We start from the raw sequence: 21,893 nt of genomic DNA on the forward strand, positions 1-21,893 counted from the left end.
TTTTTCCAAAGTGTTGCCATTTGTGCTGAGAGGTCTGACAACCCATCCCTTCGAACCACTGATGTCAGTGTCAGCATTTTATTTGTCCATCGAAACATGTTTTCTGATAATCATCTTGTCTCAGGCGAGCGTCAGAGCTGGTGGTGCTCTGTATGAAGGAACCATGCTGTGTTTTTCATGCAGAAAGGATGGTGCTCAGAACTCCAGTATCGTTTGTCCCAGAGGTGAGCTCTTCCTTCCATACTTCCCAAGAGGTGACTCTCCCTTCATTCTGTCCAAAGCCACAGCATCACACCAAGGAGGGTGGCACACCTTAGGTGTCTAAAGGGCTCTGAAAATTTACCTCAAATGTAGAGAGTCCAGGAGGAGATCAGGTGTCCTGTTTGTATCCTTCAAAATGCCAAAGACAATTCAGAGCCTCCAAATCCTCCTTTGGTAGGTCGATTATGCACCTTGGAAGCATACAAGGCATCAGAGATTCCGGTTCCAGAAGGGGTCAGGACACAATCCACACGATCCCGTTAGTTCCACATGATTACGTGGGCAGAAACTGCTAATGCATACACAGTGGAAATTTGTAAGGCAGCCACCTGGTCAAATGCTACCGCCATTATCAAGCACTACAAAGTGGACTTCCTGTCCTTGCAGAGGCATGTTTTGGCAGGAAGGTACTGCAGGTGGTGGTCCAGAAATTATTTTGCCCTTTGAGCAAACATTATCAGTAGGGGAGGGGATACCATTGTCCTTTTTCTGACTTTTTCTATAACCCTTTCTACATCTGTTTGCTGTTCGCTACTTCCCAGACGTCAAGAATGGAAGGAGGTGCTGGGCTGTAGAACGGAAAATTTCTTTCTAATAATTTTCTTTCTCTAGCAGCATCCACAGTTCTATCATCCGTGGATGGCTCACGAGTTGATGGTCAGCTATTAGGTGGAATCATTATGATGTGACAGTCTTCCTTGGTCTAGTGTACATAGTTATTTAGTTGTCAAATATTTGTTGTTAATATTATGCAAGTTTCACAGCTTGAGAAGAACTCATCATGAGCTGGGGAGACGTGGCCAGAGTAAGCGGCTCCACAACTCTGATCCATCTCTGTGAGCTACAGAGAGAGGAAGGTAGCCTCGACATCAAGAACTGTGGGAGCCGCTGTTAGCAGAAAGGAAATTATTAGTAAGAAATCTTCCGTTCTGCACTCGTCATGCATTTTCTGTCACTGACTGGCCAGCACATGTGTATCATAGTCCTATATCTAAGGACAGGATTGTATCCTTATTTGTTATGTGGACCTGACTGCAAGCTAAACTTCCTCTGAAAATCTCCAGTTTTTTACTTTCCTGTGTAGAGTACAATTTATATGTTAATTGAATTGAAAACTTCCATGCTGATTTATGTCCATTTTGAAAACTGACAGAAAATTATTGTAAGCTGAGCTATGATGTTTGTTTTTTGAAAATAGTGGGCATGAGCAAACTAGTACAGAGAGCCTGTAAGCATGGTGTGTGGGGAGAGACTCTGTGGATTTACTCATCTAGCAAGATGGTGACCAGACATTAGGCTAGATGTGATTTTTTTTTTTATAACATTTACTTCTGACTGGCTCTGGGGACTTCTGGGCTAACTGCTGCAGTCTGTTCTTCAGAAAAGAAAAGAAAAAAACTCCTGACCACTGGTGAGAGGCAAAAGGAGTGGGGTAAAAGGCATGAGATCTAGAGAACCTGGGAAAAAGTGTGCAGCAGATGGGGGCACGTTTCCAAAAATTGAAGCCAGAATACTAGAGGAGCGCTCGTTTGGGGGCATGAGGAACAACTAACCAGAGTGGAAAGAACAGGAGAGCAAAGGTTTTTTAAAAAAAATGCTAAATGTAGTTTTTATTATTAATATAGAAAGACTTAGGTATTGTGGTTTCACTGGCTGCTGCTGTTGGAGTGCCAAGAATGGATTGGGCTATACATGACAGAAGATTTAAAAAAGAAAAGATCTTTTACCTGACTGTCACAGTTACCATACTATGCTGTAACAAGAAAAAGTTAGCTTACTTGCCCTGGATTTTTGTGGGGGAACAGTAAAATACTGGGGTTGAATGGCCTTGACATCTGTCATTGAACAAAACACTGCTTTGTATTACTCGTTTAAGTACAACAAGAGCACAGGTCTTCTAAAAATGATAAGGCATGTTTTTTCTCAGTTGCAGTCTAGTGCTATGTTATAGGTGGAAACCTGAAGAATAGATATTTTCTGCATGTTAGAGCAGGTTTGGCCTTGTCTGTTCAGGTGGGTTTTAGCTGACTCTATTTAGGGCAGTCCTTCTAAGTGTGTACAAACCAGGCCAAAACTTCTAGATGATGTATGTAAAACATGTCTATGGAAGATAAGATTATGTCCAGTAAATTTACCTATGAAACTATCATGACTGTATTTCAGTGAAGCATCTTATTAAAGGGCAGGGCCCAAATAACATGATCTATGAACTTTGATCTAGTGGACTGAGCACAGTGAAGGGAGTGAAGAATTAGGATTTCTAATCTTTGGCTCATTGTGTAGCCTTGAGCAACCCACGTTATCTAATCTACCTATTCATTTTAATGTTCCATCCTCCTAGTATTTCTTTGCCTCAGTTTTTCTTATCTGTAAGATGAGGATACTTGCCTGTTGGCTGTGTGTGTTCTGTGACTTAGTTAATGCATTTAAAGAAATGTAAGTACAAAGTTTTACTGGTAGTTTTAAAGCAGAAAGGTGAGGGCGGTGCAAGGGGTGACACCTGACCCTTTTCTTACAATCATTAGTGGTTTTTAAAACAACTAATGTATAATTATTGAAGGAAGGAGAAAACTTTGTTTTTAAATTATATATATCACATAACTCACAATGTAACACAGAAGGTGAAAGTTCATCCTTATGGTCAGGGAGACTATAAAAAAGGAGCCTCTTCACTGATATGAATGAGGCCAAATTTTATTGTTACCTTAGTGTAATCTGGAGTAACTCTATTAAAGTCAAATGCTATGAATGTGTAGATGATCAGTCATTTTTTAAAATTGTCTTTGAATTGATATGTGTTAAATTAATTTGAATAGCTGTCCCCAAAAACACACCTGAGCACGCTATAGAAACGCATAAACCAAGCCAGTGGCCCAACTATAAGGTCCTTTTACCAAACCCCTGAATCTCTCATACGGTTCTGATTTGCCTGTTATGCACCTGAATGCTTATATTTTTGCTTGGAGAAAAAGGATACTGTTGTATTATTGCTCAAGATGTTCTGGGATCTTTCTTGCTTCTCTCCCCGGTCATTTTTTCAATAATTTATTCTCCTCATTTGGCAGCTACAATGGCAGAAAAATAATCTTCGTGACAGGCAATAAAAAGCAATGCCTTCTCTGTTCACCATCCCCCATGGGTGGGAATGCAGGGAAACTGACCAGGACTGTAACCATTTGTGATGGGTTTACCTCAGACAATCTCAGCCATGTCGGGACTGTTGGCAGCTGTGGTTTAGACCAGTGGTTTAAACCTTTGCAGACTACTGTACCCCTTTCAGGAGTTCGATTTGTCTTGCATACCCCAAGTTTCACCTCACTTAAAAACTACTTGCTTACAAAATCAGACATAGAAATACAAAAGTATCACATCATGCTATTACTGAAAAATTGCTTACTTTCTAATTTTTGCCATATAATTATAAAATAAATATTGTACTTACATTTCAATGTATAGCATATAGAGCAGCATAAAGGCCATTGTATAAAATTTTAGTTTGTACTGACTTTGTTAGTGCTTATGAGCCTCCAAGAAAACTCCAAAGGACTCAGAGATCTTCCTCCCTTCCTTCCTGTCTACTTGGACAAGATGATCATCACCAATTAATCCGACGGGAGCCCACATGACACAGGGCACGTAGTCTCCCTGAGAATCCAGGGTACTCACAAATATCCTGGAACTCCAACCTGTAAGGAAGACGTGCCAGTCCTTTCTTCTGTTCATTCATTTCCATCATGTTCTCATTATGTCATACAACAAACATATATCAACAAAGGAAGTGCGGGAGAGGGCTAGATTGACTGCTTTATGCACAGAAGCAGTCAATCTCTGGAATTGGTGCATCAATCTTCACATCCTCTTGTCCGCAGCTGATCTTTCAGGGGGACACAGTGTACTTGCGGAAACCATGTTGAGGCATTTGGAAGAGAGGAAGGTGCTCAGGAACAGTCAGCATGGATTCATCAAGGGCAAGGCGTGCCTGACCAACCTGATTGCTTTCTATGATGAGATGACTGGCTCTGTGGATGTGATATATCTTGACTTTAGCAAAGCTTTTGATACTGTCTCCCACAGTATTCTTACCAGCAAGTTAAAGAAGCATAGGTTGGATAAATGGACTATAAGATGGATAGGAAGCTGGCTAGTTCATCGAGCTCAGTGAGTAATGATCAATGGCTCGGTGTCTGGTTGATAGCCGGTAACAAGCGGAGTGCCCCAGGGGTCAGTCCTGACGCCAGTTTTGTTCAACATCTTCATTAATGATCTGAAGGATGAAGTGGATTGCACCCTCAGCTAGTTTGCAGATGACACTAAACTGGAGGGGAGTGGTAGATACACTGGAGGGTAGGGATAGGATACAGAGTGACCTAGAAAAATTGGAGGATTGGGTCAAAATAAATCTGATGAGGTTCAAGTGCAGAGGTCTTCACTTAGGATGGAAGAATCCCATGCAGTGCTACAGACTGGGAACTGACTGGCTAGGCAGCAATTCTGCAGAAAAAGACCTGGGGATTACAGTGGACAAGAAGCTGAATATGAGTCAACAGTGTGCCCTTTTTGCCAAGAAGACTAATGGCATATTGGGCTTCATTAGTAGGAGCATTGTCAGCAGATTGAGGGAAGTGATTATTCTCCTCTGTGGTGGGGCTACAGTTGGAGTCTTGTGTCCAGTTTTGGGCCTCCCGCTACAGGAAGTATGTGGCCAAAGTGGAAAGAGTCCAGCAGAGGGCAACACAAATGATTAGGGAGCTGGAGCACATGACTTATGAGGAGAGGCTGAGGGTACTAGGCTTATTTCGCCTGCAGAAGAGAAGAATGAGGTGGGATTTGATAGCAGCCTTTAAGTACCTGAAGGATGGTTCCAGGGAGGATGGAGCTATGCTGTTCTGAGTGGTGGCAGATAACAGAACGTGGAGCAATGTTCTCAAGTTGCAGTTGGGAAGGTCTAGATTAGATATCAGGAAAACTTTTTCACTAGGAGGTGGTGAAGCACTGGAATGGGTTACCTAGGGAGTTGGTGAAATCTCCATCCTTTAGAGGTTTTTAAGGCCCGGCTTGATAAAACCCAAGCTGGATGAGTTAGTTGGGGTTGGTCCTGCTTTGAGTAGGGGGGTTGGACTAGATGACCTCCTGATGTTCCTTCCAACTTTAATAGTCTATGTTTCTATGACTCGCTCCGCGGATGCTTTGCGATTGACTACAAGTGGGAATTTTGCAATTCAGTAGTGCGTGACATCTTCACCAAATGGAAGACCCTGACCAAAGACCTATTTGCTTCTCAAATAAACAGCAAAGCACCACATACTGCTCCGGGGAGGTCTCGGTCACCACTTTCAGCGCAGTGCTCTCCTACTTTCCTGCTGAGACGAACTCAGTTATGTTTTCCCTCCTCTACTGCTTCTGCCTCAGATACTGCACAAGATCCGAGGAGACAGAGTGATGGTCATTCTGCTGGCCCCCTGCTGGCCCTGACAATTCTGGTTTCCCAATCTCCTCCACCTCAACCCGCCCGCTGATTCACCTCCACGACTTCCCTGACCTGTTGACTTAGCAAGATCAAACATCCCAGTCCACATGCATTCAACCTCAGAGTGTGGTATTTGGTTGGGCATCTGCTTTAGAATACACGTGCTCTCCAGGCATACAAGACATCTCCATCAGCCGGAAGGACTCCACTAGGCAATGTTACCGAGCCAAGTGGAAACTTTTCTCATCTTGTGTCCAACAAAAAGAACTTTTACCTCAGTTGGCTAGGATCCCCCTCATCATGGAATATGTGCTGTTCTTAAAATCATCAGGCCTCACCCTCAACTCTTTGAGAGTCCATCTGGCAGTGATTAGTGTATTTCATCCTCCAGTGGAAGGTGGCTCCATCCAGGCCTACCAACAGGGGTGGAAGGGGCATTGCCCAGGGATCTGGCGATCTTAAAAGGGCCCGGGCTATGGGCGGTGGCTGAAGCTGCCCCTCAGGGAAGCTAACTCCCCGTCCCGTCTCTTCTACCCGTTCACAGTGCTCCCTCTCCAACCCAAGCCCCCTTGCTCAGCCAGCTTGCTGCCACGTCCCTCCCCCCCCACTCGGTCCCCCTCCTTTCTTCCACACATCTCCCCCTTCCCCACTTGGTCTCCCCACCACTGTGTCCCTCCTCCCCTCTCAGCCCACCCCACCCCATCCCCGCTGTTGCTCACAGCCTGGGAGAGAGGAAGTGGACCGAGCAGGGGATGGGGAGGGATGCGGCACTGACCGGGTGGGAAAGGGGTCTGGGGTGGAGCGGGGCCGCAGGCAGAAGAGGTGGGACAGGGAGCTAGGTTCCCCGAGGGGAAGCTTCACCCGCTGCCCATGATCCTAAACCTCAGCCATCCCTTTTTAAGGGGGTGGGGGCCGTTGACTGTTCTGCTCTGGGGCACAGAATTGCTGTCAGCAGGCCTGACTCCGTCTTTATGCACCCACTAACTGCTAGGTTTTGGAAAGGCCTTATCAGAACCATCCACTCATCTAAACAATCACACTCCAATGGTTTGACTCTAGCTCTTTCCATGCTAACAGAGCCAACCATTAGCATTGTGCTCCATGTCCCTCTTTTCCATGAAAGTCACCTTCTCTGTTGCTACCATTTCCGTGAGAAGGGTTGGTGAGCTTGGAGTTACAAAAAAGAGCTGCCTTTCATGGTTTTCCACAAGGACAAAGTCTCCCTACATCTACATCCCAAATTTTTACCAAAGGTGGTCTCCCAGTTTCAAATCAATCAATGCATTCACTTACCTGTTTTCTTCCCAAAGCCTCACACATCCACAAAGGAATGTCGACTCCATACCCTAGACATCCAGCTAGCAGTGGCCTTCTACTTACAGAGAAGAAAACCTACCAGGAAGTCCCGACTGTTTGTTGAGATAACAGAAAGACTTGGAGGAGGGGGAAGGGGGAGGAGAGCGGGGAGTGGCGCCATTTCCACCCAAAGAATCTGCAAATATATTTTGGGTTGCATTAAACTCTGCTACCAAATATCAGGCCTCCCTCCTCCTCCAGGGTATGGGCTCATTCCTTGAGGGTTCAAGCCTTGACCATAGTCTGCCTTCAGAATGTGCTGCTTATGGACATATGTAGGGTGGCCACGTGGAATTCTATGCAGTCCTTCGCATCACAGTACGCCTTAGTGCAAGGCTTGGCGGTGGATGCCCCCTTTGATACAGCAGTTCTCTGCATGACCATTCCATCCTCATCTTCGCACACTCCTCTGGTTTAGGGACTCCTTGTTAATTACCCTCAGTGGAGTACGGGAGAGTCCATCACTTGAAGAGGAAGCAATTACTTACCTGTAACTAGAGGGTCTTCAAGATATGTGGTCCTTATCTGCATTTCACTTGCTGCCCTCTTTTGTCTCTGCTATGGATCTGTCTGAACTGAACAGAAGGAAGTGGAGATGCTGTCAGTCCGACCCGCCATTTATCACCTCGGACGGAAGCATTAGGCAAGCCAGGACACATGCCCAGACCAACAGACACTACTTTCAAGCTCCCTGACTGCAGGTGCATTGTACAGATGCATAACCCCTCAGTGCAATACAGATAGGGACCACATATCTCAAAGAACCTTTAGTTACAGGTAAATAACCTCCTTATCCTAATTAAACTTCACATTCCCCTTTCTGATGAGGTAAATAAGTGATAGTATCGCCATACCACAGATGGGAAAATGAGGGTTAAGTGACTGCCCCACCATCATACAGCAAATATCCAGCACACCAAAGTTGAAGCTAGGTCTTCTGACTCATTAGCTGAGTGCCTTACATTGCCACTCATGCAAGTTATTCACCTGTTCTGTGTTTGTTTGCCAATCTCTCAAATGAGCTTATTAACAATACTTTGCGCTTTCGTCTTTAGAGATCAAAGCACTTGTCAAAATGGGTAATGAGCATGAGCAGTCCCATTTTACAGACAGCATAAGTAAGTATATTGATTTGAAGTGATTTTTCTGTCATTGAAGAAGCTGTCCTTTATCTTTCTTTTTATTTTGTTTTTTGACACATCTGTTGAGTATTATTATTGCTGTACTTCTGTCATCTCTGGTCTTTTTTTGTTTGAATCAATAGCATCATATAAAATACTTTAAATGAATTGCACCAGGTTGACTCAACAACAAAAGATTTTGCATTTCAAGTTATCAAAAGCTACACTACCATTGTACCTAGAGGTAATCACTAATCTTATTGCCTTTCAATAAACAACAATTTTCCAATAAAAACACCCCCTAGAGTTTCAGGAGGAAAACGTGTTCAAGTTCCCTGATTCCTGCCAATAAAGTCCTGTAAGAAAAACTTGACTTTGTGCAAGACAAGAGTAAGTTTTGATTAATCATGGTGCGATACTATTCGCATAATAAAATGGGAGAGAAAAGGGAGTGGATTGTCCCCAACTTCCAGACATAGCTGTCTCTAATTATCTCTCTTATTTTAATTAATAGAAACTTCAGTGAATGTCTGCAATAGTGCTGTGTAATTTACATGAAAATAAATATCTCCATAGTTTTTCCAAAATATCTCCATAGTTTTTCCAAAAATCATCTCACCTACCACTGAAATGCAGCTGCCTCTGGGATGAAACAGAACTGTTTTTAATAGGTGCATTGTGACAGTTTGACTAGAATTGAATACCACATTATCCAGTTGAAACTACACAGGAACTTTTAGGTCAGCAGACTGCAGTTACCGAAACTGTCACTTGGTCAGAACATCTCTGTTCTTGCAGTAAATGCTGCAGGATTTTTAACTGACCCCTGTTGGTTACAACTTTATTCTTATGTGTAATAAAAAGATAACACAAGTACAGTGCCCCTAGCCTCCTAAAGCATATGTTATTTATTTCCATTAGTGACCTTGATATGCTAGTTGCTTTCCAAACAGAAAAGAAGGCACAGTCCCTGACTGAATGGGAAGCATGCCATGCCACTTTAGTCACCTGAGTTTTTCCTTGTAGATATCCTCCTCCTACACCAGTCACTGAAGATCCATCAGTCAATCTTGGAAAATATATGCTGATCAGATGTTCTTCATATCACTTCATTTTTTAAAGGAATTTGGCTTTTTCCAGTAATTGAAACATTTTTCTACTGTCTCTTGTTCAGTTATCCTGGCAACAAATCTAAATAGTTGTATTTTAAAAAAATACCCCAAGGGAATTCCAGCTTTTCCTGTTAAATACTGCGGAACATCTCAAACAGCACCCTGTCCCTTCCCTGCCTTAAGAGAATGAATACATTTTTTTAAAAAATCTTTATCTAAAAATACGTATGTTTGTTACTCCTGCTGTCCTTAATTTTGTACTTGGTTTCATTATTATGTAGTTACTTGACTTGTATAAACAGTTTTTAAAAAAGCAGCACTTTTCAGTGCTTGTTGTTCTTGGCACAGGATCAGTTCTAGTGTCAAACTGGTAGGACCTGAAACTTGTTGTTTAACAAGGGCCAGTAGTCAAAACAGTTGGTGTATGCAAGTACTGATCTGGTATTTGTTGCAGCAGGTCATCTGCCTGGTTTCTAACACATGCAGAATACCTAATCACATTGCTGGATTTCTCTGACGACATCTGTGGTAACGTGAATCATTTCACGTTCCAAAAGTACAACATGTTTACAGTCGTCGTAGAATCAGATTACGTTGGCAACCTGTTTCTCTCTGTAAGTGGTTTTAGTTTACATTTTGTCTTCTAGCAGCAGGGTTTGCATGATTTTGCTGATCCTACTTTATTTTTAGACTTCTTTAGAAACAGGGAGTCATTTTAGCTGTTTAATTTCAGGAAGTTGAACTTGCATCTGTTGCAAATAAAGAAACGTGCAGCACAGAGGTTGTTTTAGCACTTGATAAATAATTTCCAAATGATGTTGTTTGACCTAATCTGGTGTGTATACTTCTTGCACTGTTTTTTATCAGAAACAACAGTACTTTTCTTTGAAGTGGCAATTTATTTCCTTTGTCAGATTACAAGAAGGATCAAAATGAAACTGACTATGCCATTTCCTTTACAGCGCACAGTGTAGGGGTGGATACAGTTTGCGGATATAGTTTCCAAACTTTTCAACTGGACTTGGAACAGTTATTTTGTCAAACTCTCTCTGGTAAAGTTATCCTTGGATCCTGCAACACTCTGCTGTGGTTTGTTGGCATCAAATATGAGTTTATTTTTATCTAACCTCACATATATGGTTTTGTCGGGGCTTTTTAGAGTGTTGCTACAAAATGAAAGTGCTTACAAGATGATTATGAGCTCTAGTTATGAAGCAACTGCCAGTTATTGCAAGATGAAACTCTCTGCCAATATTTCAGTTGTTCAGTTTTCTGGCTTCTAACTGCAATTGTTTCTGGGTGGTGGAGTTGGTGGTTGTTTTTTTTTTTTAAATTAGAACTAATGCCAAGCAGTTTTCAAACTTTGGAATGGCATTAGTACAGTGTAGAAGGTTTCATACAATATCTACTGAAATAGTAGGTGATAAATTGCCCAACTTTGCGCAGTGAATAGCTGTGTAATTAAATAATTTGAGTATAGAACACAGAGAAACAGACTTTCGTGTGTGCACACTGTATAGAATTATCATGAGTAAGTAGCTCATTCATCAGTATAATGATTTTCGCATAACAGTTTAATAGACCAGAATCTCAGTGTAAATGAGATACTACACCTCATTGAACCACTGGTTAAATATTTTAAACAGAGGTAGATAAATAGCATTTATACTGTACTAAAGGTCATCTGATTGTTCAATCTAACCTGATGTAAATAATTTGGTCACAAATTTTGCATAGATCAAGAAAGACAATTGAAAAAAGACATTTCTTTAGTGATAAATGTGAACATTGAGCTGAGTCTTATTGTTTTGTAACTGTTTACTGCCAGCAGAATATTTTAATACATTTTTCAGCAATTCAGTTCTGCTTATTCTAATGGAATGTAATACAGAATATGAACTAAAGTGCTGAGCTTACTGAATTATTCACGAATCAAACTCAGAATGAATATCCCATTTTCACCCTCTTTGGTAGATTGCCTTTTTATTTGACTTTTTGAGGATTATAATTTTGAGACTGGAATGGGGGGGGAGGGGGGTTTGTTTTGTTTTTTTTAAAACACTTGACCTTTTTGCTTTAGGCCCTGTCTATACAGGAAGTCAAATCACGGTAAACTACAAATGAGGTTAAACCTGACTGCTGTTGGCAGCGTTCTAGCATGCTTTCTCTGACTTTGCGCACAGGGGCTTTTTGGCCTGAGAACTACTTCCAGGCAATACCAAAAGAGACTGAAGTTTTCCATTTGGTATTGGTGTTTGCTCCTCTCTCTCTGCTCCCTCCCCGCCAGAATTGACCCTCTCTGATGACCTCCCTTTGACCATTCACAACACTTTGTGATCTTGTATGTCCCATTGATGCACAAGAGAGTGTTTTGAGAACTGAATCTTTTGTCTTTTTCCTAGAATTGCTTGCTTTAATGGAGATAAGTATTTTGGATGAAAAAGGGGTTTAGTCAGTGGACAGTGAAAGAATCACATACTTGTGTTTTCAGTCTTCTCGAGTCAAAAAAACTGAGGTTTTAACATCAAAATAGGATCTGTTTAACGTACTCTAAAAGTCACTGTAGGATCCAACTTTTTAATCTAGTAAAATATGACTAGTTGACACAACTTACTAGCATTAATGAGCATGAACTGAGTACATCTGGGTTTGTCTTCTCTGTACTTCAGAGACTACCTCTTGTTTTATCCCAGGAGTGGAGATCAGCAGGAATGAGTATATGAGAGTATTTGTCAGAGAGTTTGGCACAAGGCATTCTCAGGACAGGGCTTTCCACTTTGAAACTTGCAGCATTTTTGCCCTATTTCCCACCTACTCTGGTGTGACAGTACCTGAGTTCGTTGACCTTTACAGCATGATGCATTTCTATTTTCTTATGCTTTTTCTGAGGTGATGGAATTGAGAAGGAAGGATTTTAGTCTTCAGTTTTTGTGGATTTGAGAATCTTTCAAGATTGTCATTGTGTCCATTTCAATATTTTTGTATTTTTTAAAATTATAGATCTATACAAGCACATATAGGTTGAGCACAAGCTGTTGTTAAAAACAAATAGCGTCTCGCGTCACTAGGAAAACTGAAATGCATTTGCTTCTGATCAGAAAGTTGAGATGTGGCTTTTCCTTCAGAACAGCTGTTATTTCCCAAAGATCCACCAATGAAGATCTGATGGAATTAGTAAAGAGGTTCAGAGACTAGAGCTTGAGGACTTGAACAATTGCAGCAGAGGATTTGGGAAAGGTAGAGGATTGCATCGTGTGGTGGAGCATGAGGAAGAGCTGGAAACTGATTCTTAGAGTCTTGGAGAGCAGTGCTGGAGATTCAGGGATCATCCAGTCTTGCTCCCCCAAACAGCATTAAAGACATCACATCTGGTGTGCACAAAAATCAAATTTGACTGAGACAATTGGATTAAATCCATATTGCCATAGGACATGGGGAGTTTGCTGGAACAGTTTAATGATCGTTTGCAGTGCTATTCAGAGAGGGGAAACTTAGTTGTATAGCAATAAAATGAAGTTTAGAATCTTGTAATAAAACTTGAAATAGAACCAGCTTCATGTTGTTTATTGTATTTTCTTTCTTAAAATGCTTGTACGGTTAATCTAGTGGGGGAAAGTTGAACTTTGTGCTCAAAGATTAGTGCTTCTAAAATGTTAACTCCTTGATGCCAGAAGCCAAACTTCGTTGGTGTGAAGTCAGTTGCCTCAGTGGATGAGCTTCAACCTGCAGGCAGGCACAAAAGGATTAATGCTGGAAAGAGAATTGCAACTCTGATTGTGTTTTATCTGACAGATCACAAATGCTTGTGGATTTGACAGTAGTTCTTTTATAAAATAATTGCTCTAGTTATTTATGGGGCATGAGAACATATCAATTTACAAACACTCCAGTAAATTCATGATGTTGTCTCCCAAATTTTATACCTACTCAGGTGAACAAATGTATTTATAACATTGCAAGATATCTGCAGAAATCACAACAGGTGTGGAATTTAGCTTAGTATTATAATAACTTGTACTGATTTATCAGAGGCACCTATCTAACATTAGTTACTTTATAGGATTTTTTTTAAAATAAAAACAAGTGTGTGTTGTGCTATAACTTAAGTTATTTGATGTGTTTACAGTGATTATTCTATTTAATGTAAAACATGTAGGACCTTATTTTCAACTGGTTGTACACTTATAAATTCACTTGCGCTTCTGTGCCTAATTTGCATACACAATTACCACAGGTGCGTGTAGAAATCCCTTTTGTGCATGCACAAATGGCCAGTTACATCCTTACTGGATATTTGTGTGTGCAAATACCTAACTTGAGAGTACAAATTGTATGTGCATTTTTGTGTGTGCAGTTGTTTTTCTTTTTTCTATTCCTTATATAGGCTATGTATTGGCAAATCAATAGAAATGTAATTTGAAGAATAAAAGAAGCTTAAACAAAAAAAGTTTCATTTCCAGCTAGTTGCTTGTAAAGGGAAGAGTGCAGCTGTTCTTGTTTAGGCAGCTGGGTATGATATCGAATGGGATTTTTGCTTTTTCATATGTATAGGGAGATACCTGTTTTTCCTTCTGTTTTCAACAGTCCTTAAAGTAATTTCAACAGAGGCCATATAATATTTCTGGTAATTCTCAAAGTACTTGCTGAAAATGTGGAAGGTTATTTATAGCCATATTTTGTTTGTAGAAATTCAAAGAGAGAGAGGGAAATGCCAAATATAGCTGTCAGTTCCGATCACAAGAAAGTCAGCCATTCTGTTATGCTTTAGGTAAAACATGACCATTTTCCTGGTAACCTTTCCTATCCTCCCCCAAACACACACACATTCTAAAAATGGAAGGATAAGCTATTATATATTAACATGATGCTTCTTATTTCTTCCATTTCACATAAGTTAAAAGTTCCACTGTGAATGTATTGCTTTGCTCTTGGAAATTAATAGATTGGGAACGTTTTTGATGGAACAAATCAAATTTTTGCTTGAGTGAAAATTACATATTATGAGGGCTACATAAAAAAATCTGAAGCTGCTCATGTATGTGATTCTTCAGAGGATTCTATAACACTGATCATCTTAAATAGTCCGTATCTGTCTGTAAATTAACCTAAATGTCTTTCTTTCCAGAAGATTAATTTTAATTATGTAAAAGTGGGATATATTGCCCTCAACTATATCCTTATATATAATGCTAAAGGTATAATTTTCTAGAAGGCAGTTCGTCTTGACAAGACTAATAGGTGCAGTGATAGTCTGAGCTGTTCTTGCAGAATATGTAAGGAAGAAATATTTGTTTACCACCAATTTTAATTCACAGGTAGTCTGTCTATATAGAGGTTGTGGGTTGGTTACATAATAGTACTTTGTCATCATATCTCAAGAGGCTAGTGGTAAAATTTAGACTATAATTCAAACTTTTTTTTGTTTGGTAGGACAAAGTAGATTAAATTAAAATATTTGCAATGAGATTTGCATGATGTTACACTGGTCCGCAACCAAAATGCATAAAATAATGGTTTAACTAAAAAAAAATATGGTTTAACTAAAATATTATAGAAAAGTAAAAGTACATTTCAAAAGACTTATTGCAAGTAAAACTGTTGTCAGAAATCTGAGATACAGAATCAGAAGAATAGTAAACGGTTATCTGATAAGGATTTTTCAAAAATTGAGATTGTGCCCTCTTTTTACTTATTGAGGTTTGTAAGTTTTTCTTTCACTACTTGTTTTTTACCTGAAAAAATTTGAATGTCAAATCTGGTGTTTCTTGGGTTGTTGGAGGACCTCTGGGAAGTCTCAAGACATGTTTATCATGAGTCTGACACCTTACTTGAAGGGCTGGGGGGAGGGTGAGATTGAATCTTTAACAGAGGTTTCCTTTATTCGAGCTGTTGTTTAGTCCTTGACATTATATAGGTGTCTAAGAAAAACAAGTTTAAAATATTCTGACTAAAACTCTCTGCTTTTTCTTTGAGCTCTTTTAATATCATCATTGCACTTGTTTTCCAGGCATCAGAGTCTTCTAAGCTAGACAGAACCTGAAAGGTTACTATAAAAACAAGCAAGCAAAAATATGGAGTGGGTGGAAAGAATCTTTCTAGCTACTTTTGTACATGATAAAGTAGCAAAAAGAAGTACACCTCCACTTTTGTTCCCCTTTGCACACTACCTGTGATTATTCAGCACATAGTTCCCAAGCACTGCATATATGATCGTCTTTGCTTTTTAAGTATAGGGCAGTGCCATTGGTTATTGGAAATGAACAGTATTGGTGACATTTAGGAATTTATCTCGCTTCCCACTAAAATCAGTGATAAAATTCCCATGACTTCAGTGAGAGCAGGATTGGGGCCTTACAGGCAGAGTAAATGTGGGAAAGGATGTGGAAACAACTTGTTTGACTTGTCTGTCACAATCTAAGTCGTAGATGAATCTTCCTGACAATTATGGATATTTGCTTGGGCTTACACCATCCAAAGTATTTTCATGTTTTGGTCCTATCCTAGAAAGCTATGCTTAAATATCATTGAAATACCAAAAAGAGAAAGTGTAACTCTTCATATGCACAATTAATCATTCAAATGCAAATCATTTAGTTTGAGGAGCATATTGGCTCTTGTTAATATGCTCTTGGTTAATGAAATGGCACTGGGTAGTAATGCAATAGGTAGCATTCTGTTTGATTTTTCATTTTAGACTCATTTTAGGGATTTAGATAAGAACTATTTCCTTGTATTCTGGGCCAAAACTTAACTTACAGGTTGTCAGCGTAGAAGCAAATTATTTTAGTTACAATGTTCAATAAAACTAATTTAGGCTCTTTTTGTTAGCAATGGGGTGAGGGAATTCTTTGCACCACTTGCAATGTAAAAGCAAAATCTTAATATTATTTTAATAATACTGGTGCTAAAGAAGAGGAATTATGGATGAGTAGCTAGAGTTTGGTATTGGGAGCCTAAAGATGTTAGCTCTGTTTCTGGCTCTGTTGCTGATCTGCTGTAAAATCCTGGGCCAATGATTAAGAGTGAGAGTGTTCCTTCTCGGTTAATTAAATGAAGTTACCGAGAATGAGAACTTTTGTCTCACTCTCCTCCTCACTATGTAGCACTCAGCTCACCCTTTTCTTACATCTCTAGTCTTCGCCCAGCTTCCACTGAGGCTGAAAAAGGACCCTAGGAACTGGTGAAGTACCTGTCGCTTCCTGGTCAGCCAGCAAGTGCTGGCAGGCTGCTTTTCTGCAAAGAATTGCTCTGGCTGGAAGGTTCCCCCTAGCCCTAGACTCTGTTGCTGCAAGTGCATGCCTTCTGCTTTCGGGATAAATGAGGGCATAGGAGCTGTCAGCAGAGCGAGTTGTCTCACTGTGAGATAGCAGGCCAGGCAAGGGGTTGACTTCCAGCAGGGAAGATGAAGGACCAGTCAGGACTTAGTGCTGACAACAGTTCCTATAGGACCTCTTCCTCCTCCAAGGCCAAGGATTCCCTCTGTGCCACAGTCTCTTCTAGAATCTACATTTAAGGTAGCAGTGTCAAGGTTACTGGGCTAGCTTCACCTCTGTCCTCTCTGTGCACAGCCGTACAAGTCTCAGGCCCTCTGCCTTTGCCTCCACTGGGATATGGAATTCTGCAGTTCTCCCACTACTAAAGTGGGCTGTGGGCTACACTACCTTGTGTATCATCCGTTGAGTAGCTGGACCCTATAGGTCTGACTGGGTTCAGCACCTGCAGTTCTTCCTTCAGGAGTCTGTGACCAGTGGTGTACAGTAGTCCCACAGCCTTCTTAAACCAAAGTATTGTGTTATCCGAACTGTAAAAATGAAGCATTTAGAGAAAAAAGATTCTTAAACAGTCTAACTTAACTAAAGCTCTACCATCCTGTGATGAGAGCCAGGCAGTCTTAGCTTTTTCAGACACCCAGTGTCAGGCTGAACAACTCCTCAACAACTGCCTGACAGTGTCTTTTTAACTGTTTATAGTCTTTTTGCTCATCTGACTCTCTGCATTGGCCCAACATGGCAAACAAATTTTGTAACTTGGCTGGAGCCTGGAAATAGACTCTTCACTGCCAATAGTTTGGATGTTGTCTCTTAGTACTGTAACGCTGAACTGTTTTCTGGACAGGTGGCTTATCTTGAGCCATTCTTCTTCATTGCTTCTGTTTGTTTTTCTTACAGCCTGCAATTAAACTAAACCAATATGTTCATACAGTAAACATCCCAATAATCAGGTCATGTACAGAAATTATTAGAAAGCAGCCTCATGTCCATCACAAGCAAGTCCCTAGGAAATTAGTAGATACTTAGGTGAGTCATTTGAGAACTGAACAGTTTCTTGTGGATTAACTTTTTAGTGCTCCATTTCCCCTTTGGTAATAATAAAAAAATAGGTATAGTAATATTTGCTTGCTGTACTTCACAAAGTTGTTAACAGTTAATTACTGTTTGTAAAATGCTTTGAGATCTCCTGATAAAATGTTAGGTAAGTGTTAAGTATTGCTGTTTAGCACTTACATAGTGTTTTACAATCATCAGAGCACTGTACAGAGTTGTTTTTGTGTTTAATATTTACTCATTGGCATTATGACTGTCGGTTCAACAATAATTAACTAGGGTAATGTGGAGTGCTGAAAGCCTCATGAGTTCAACACTGAATGGTATAACTTCATCTTGTCTAACTGCTTTTATTTAATGTTTTTGCCTGTGAAATGCTTTAAAGTTTATTCTTTTTCCATTACAGAACGAAGACACGGTTCAATGTGTAAACCTTCCCCATCTCCAGCTTCTCCACCCTCCAATTCCAGGACATCACTAGTACAAATTAAACAGAAATCCTGTATCAGCGGCCATAACCCTCTCAGCAGCAACTCAAAGCCATTCAAAACGCCCAAAGACAATCTACTTACCTCCACTAGCAAACAGCACACAGTCTTTCCTTCAAAAGTATCAAGAGATAAACCATGGTAAGTACCATCACAGTGGTTAGCTGAATTGTCAGATTGTTTTTGTATGTTTTTTAAAATCTGTTTGTGTATCTTATGGTCCTCTAAAGAATATATGTTTTCTTCTCTTCTGAACATATATAAACTAAGCCCATGGATTTCCTCTAGGGAGGACAATGGGGAATAAATGTTGTTTATTTTTATTTCTATATAACATATAAAAAACACTAGGAGGAAAGAGAAAGGTTGAAGGTTCACCTTTCTGATGTACCATAAAATGTCTACTTCTCTGAGGTGTATGGAGCAAGTGAGATGTCTTTTGAGTTTGGTAACTTAGAGCCATAGATGGACCATCTGACATCACTTAGGCAGACCTTAAAATTAATATGCTTAAATAGTAAGGATAGGATTTTCAGTAATACTCAGTATGGGCTTAACTAAAGTCAATGATGGCCTGTTATCTGCATCCCTACCACTTATTTTGGGCACCAGCTGCCACTTGCCCTCATTGTTTAAGTGCTGACAGTATGCTTCATGTTCTACAAGATGGCTTAGAGGAAAATACAGTCTGTAAAAATCGCTGTACTCTAGGTCTTGCAGCATGGATGTTATTGTATATGAATTTAGACTGTGAGATCCTTGAGGCAATCCTCTTATGTCTTAATGTTACACTGCTGGTGTTTTGCAGACTAATTGATCACAGTGGAGTTGTGAGAATGTAAATTAAGACAGAATTTGTATTTTAAATCTTAAGCAACTACCTTATCTTCAGTTACATAGAAGAAGGATACCTTTGTGATTAAGACCTCTGACCTAAGACATCTGGGAGGGTGCTTCCCAGTGTGGATACAGACACATGCTAGCTGTGCTTGAACTGGCACGCTTACAAATAGCAGTATGGCTGCAACAGCTCGGATTAGCCTGTTGAGTTCATACCCGGAGATCAGGCAGGATAGTACTCAGGCAGCTAGCCCAAGCCATCCCCCCAGCCACGCTGCTATTTGTGGCATGTTAGCTCAAGCAGAGCCAGTGTGTCTGTCTACCCACACTGGGAAGCATCTTCCTAGCTGCTGTGTAGACATACTCTTACACAGGCTTCTTGTGTGACTCTGAGCAAGTCACTTAATTTCTCTGTGCCTCAGTTCTCTAGCTGTAAAACTGGAAGAGTAGTATTTCCTTTCTCTTTCTCTTTGTCCTGTCTATGTGCATTTTAAGTTTATTGGGACAGGAGTCTTTCGTACTATGTTCAGATATAGTACCTAGCATAATAGTGTTGTGATCTAGGTTGGGGTCTCTGGGAGCTATTGTTACACAAATAATAAATAATAATCAAATACAATTTTTCTTTCTATATTCTACAAACCATTTGTGCAATGAGACAAAAATATCTACCCATCCAAATCACTTAAAAAAATACCAGTTCACATTTTTCTCTCTGATACATTGTGAGCTACTTACATTAAATTCAAAGAGAGCTGCTTCCATATATCCTCATAACACAAGAACTACGGGTCACCAAATGAAAATAATAGGTAGCAAGTTTAAAACGAACAAAACAAAGTATTTATTTCACACAACACACAGTCAGCCTGTGAAACTCCTTGCCAGAGAATGTTGAGAAGGCCAAGACTATAACAGGGTTTAAAAAAGAACTAGATAAATTCATGGAGGATAGGTCCATCAATGGCTATTAGCCAGATGGGCAGGGATTGCTGTTTGCCAGAAGCTGGGAATGGGTGACAGGATGGATCACTCTGTTCATTCCCTCTGAAGTACCTCGCATTGGCTACTGTCAGAAGACAGGACACTGAGCTAGATGGACCATTGGTCTGACCCCGTATTGCCATTCTTATGTTCTTGCAATAATGGTTAACAAACCCCGTTCAGTTCTGATTTTTTTGAACAGTTAAATCCTTCAGCTCTAAGAATGGTGACTATCCCAAGCAATTATGGTACAAACATTGACTGAAAATAGTAAACTTGACTTTTTACACTACATATAAAAGACATGACATAGCGGTTATCCCAGATCGAATGTAACTGCTTACACATACTATAACAAAACAATACTACAGATCTCATACTGACCTTTTTAGTATCCTTACACAAGAATAAGATTTTTTAAATATTACTTATGAGGCTGAAAAAAACTCCTGTAAGGAAAAAAAATACAAATGGCTCACAGGTCTGACCATTTAAATTTTCGTTGTCCCAGTGTTACAAAACAATAACCTGCATGTCAGTATTTCATCACGTTGGTTCATGTTGTGCAAGCATGTAATATGGGGGCCTTGTTAGCGCCCCCCAGTGGTGAGATGGGGAGCTACATTAATCTGGCTCCATCCATTTTCTGTCATCATGATGACCCAAGTCTTCTTGAAGGGGTTCTCAGTAGTCTCTGGCCCCTTCAGGATTGTGGGGAGTCAGAGTTTTCATGGCTCTAGTGGTGGCTGATCACTCCTAGGTTTCCTGGATTTAAGACTTTTTGCTCCAAAAGTCTCTGGCTGAAGTTAGTTGTGGAACTCCCGCTTCACTGGGTTCCAGTTCAAGGCCCTTGTTTGGAACAGCCAAAATCAGTCCTCCTCAGTCCCTTGCTGCTCCTGAGCTTCTTCCTACTTCTCTTCCTCTCTAGGCTTCCCCAGCCTCTTGTCCTGCTTCCCCCTCTATGGAGTGTTGGTTTGTTTGACAGCTTCTCACCAGTCTGAGGAGGGATCCTCTCTCTGCAATCCATCTGCCTCTGTGGCATCTGTCCTGCCCTCCTCCTGTGAAACCTGACAGCTGCTGTGGGGCGGCCAGTCTGTACTGTCTGAGTAGTTGCTTCGTTAACTCTTTGGTTGCCAAACTAGCAGGAGGTGTCAAGACCCTATGACAAAACACTTGTTAGCCACAATACATGTCCTTCACAGTGCCAACAGATGGTCAACAAAAGCCCAGTGCAGAATGGCATGCCCAGTGCATGCTGATCTGACTGGCTTTATGCAAAAAGTTATAAAGCAAAATAAACATTTCCACTAAAGCAGGTTAGGAAACATTTATTGATGATAGAGAAGTTAATTCAGTTCATTCAATGAACTAATGTAGCAGCATTTGATAATATTTAGTACTTCTATCTAAAAAGCAGCTGATATGGTCATTGACTAATTCTTACCACCACACAGGAATGTTGCAAGGAAGTCTTGTGTAATCCCATTTTACAGATGGGAAAACTGAGAAACATTGAGGTTAAAAGATTTGCCCAGTATCATACAGCAAGTCAGTAACAGAGTCCCAGACCCCACCTTTTAACACTGGTCTTCCTGTGCAGGTGTCAGCCTCTTCCATGGTGAAAGTGCAAGCTTCAGGAAAGTGAGGACTGATTTTTCTTTTTATTTGGATTCAGGAAAAGAAGGCCTGAACATAAAGTGTTAGAAGATACTGAATATTCAGTAAATGGTTCTGATTTTCTTAAGGATAAATTATTCATAGATTTTAAGGTTAGAAAGGACCATGTATAGCGTTCTAATATCACTTCCTGCACAACACAGGCCATAGGATTTCAACCAGTAATCCTGGGTCAAGCCCATAAATTGTGATTGAACAAAAGTTATCTCGTAGAAATATTCAACCAACAAAAATATATGAAAAATCGTTTTAAATAATAACTT

At 40.4% G+C, this 21,893-nt stretch overlaps 1 protein-coding gene across 6 annotated transcripts in view; it reads left to right on the forward strand.

The window, feature by feature from the left end:
• The window catches only part of ATXN7L1 (ataxin 7 like 1), a 208,843-nt gene that overhangs the window by 130,258 nt on the left and 56,692 nt on the right, over window positions 1-21,893 (forward strand). For 4 of the 6 annotated variants that reach the window (XR_010922883.1, XR_010922884.1, XM_067564467.1 and 1 more), the window contains one exon: window positions 18,048-18,270. The exons of 1 other annotated variant lie outside the window; for it this stretch is intronic. Coding sequence is in view for 3 of the 5 variants with exons in the window: in XM_067564467.1 (XP_067420568.1) it covers window positions 18,048-18,270 (223 nt within the window). In the remaining 2 variants the exon portion in view is untranslated. Of the gene's footprint in view, window positions 1-9,853; window positions 9,932-18,047; window positions 18,271-21,893 lie in introns of those variants that run through there. One more of the 6 variants, XM_067564469.1, reaches the window with a different exon arrangement.

The sequence above is a fragment of the Emydura macquarii genome, unplaced genomic scaffold (genome assembly GCF_026122565.2).
Source record: "Emydura macquarii macquarii isolate MOO-44397 ecotype Brisbane River unplaced genomic scaffold, CSIRO-AGI_Emac_v2 contig_2636, whole genome shotgun sequence".
NCBI classification, from domain to species: Eukaryota; Metazoa; Chordata; order Testudines; family Chelidae; genus Emydura; species Emydura macquarii.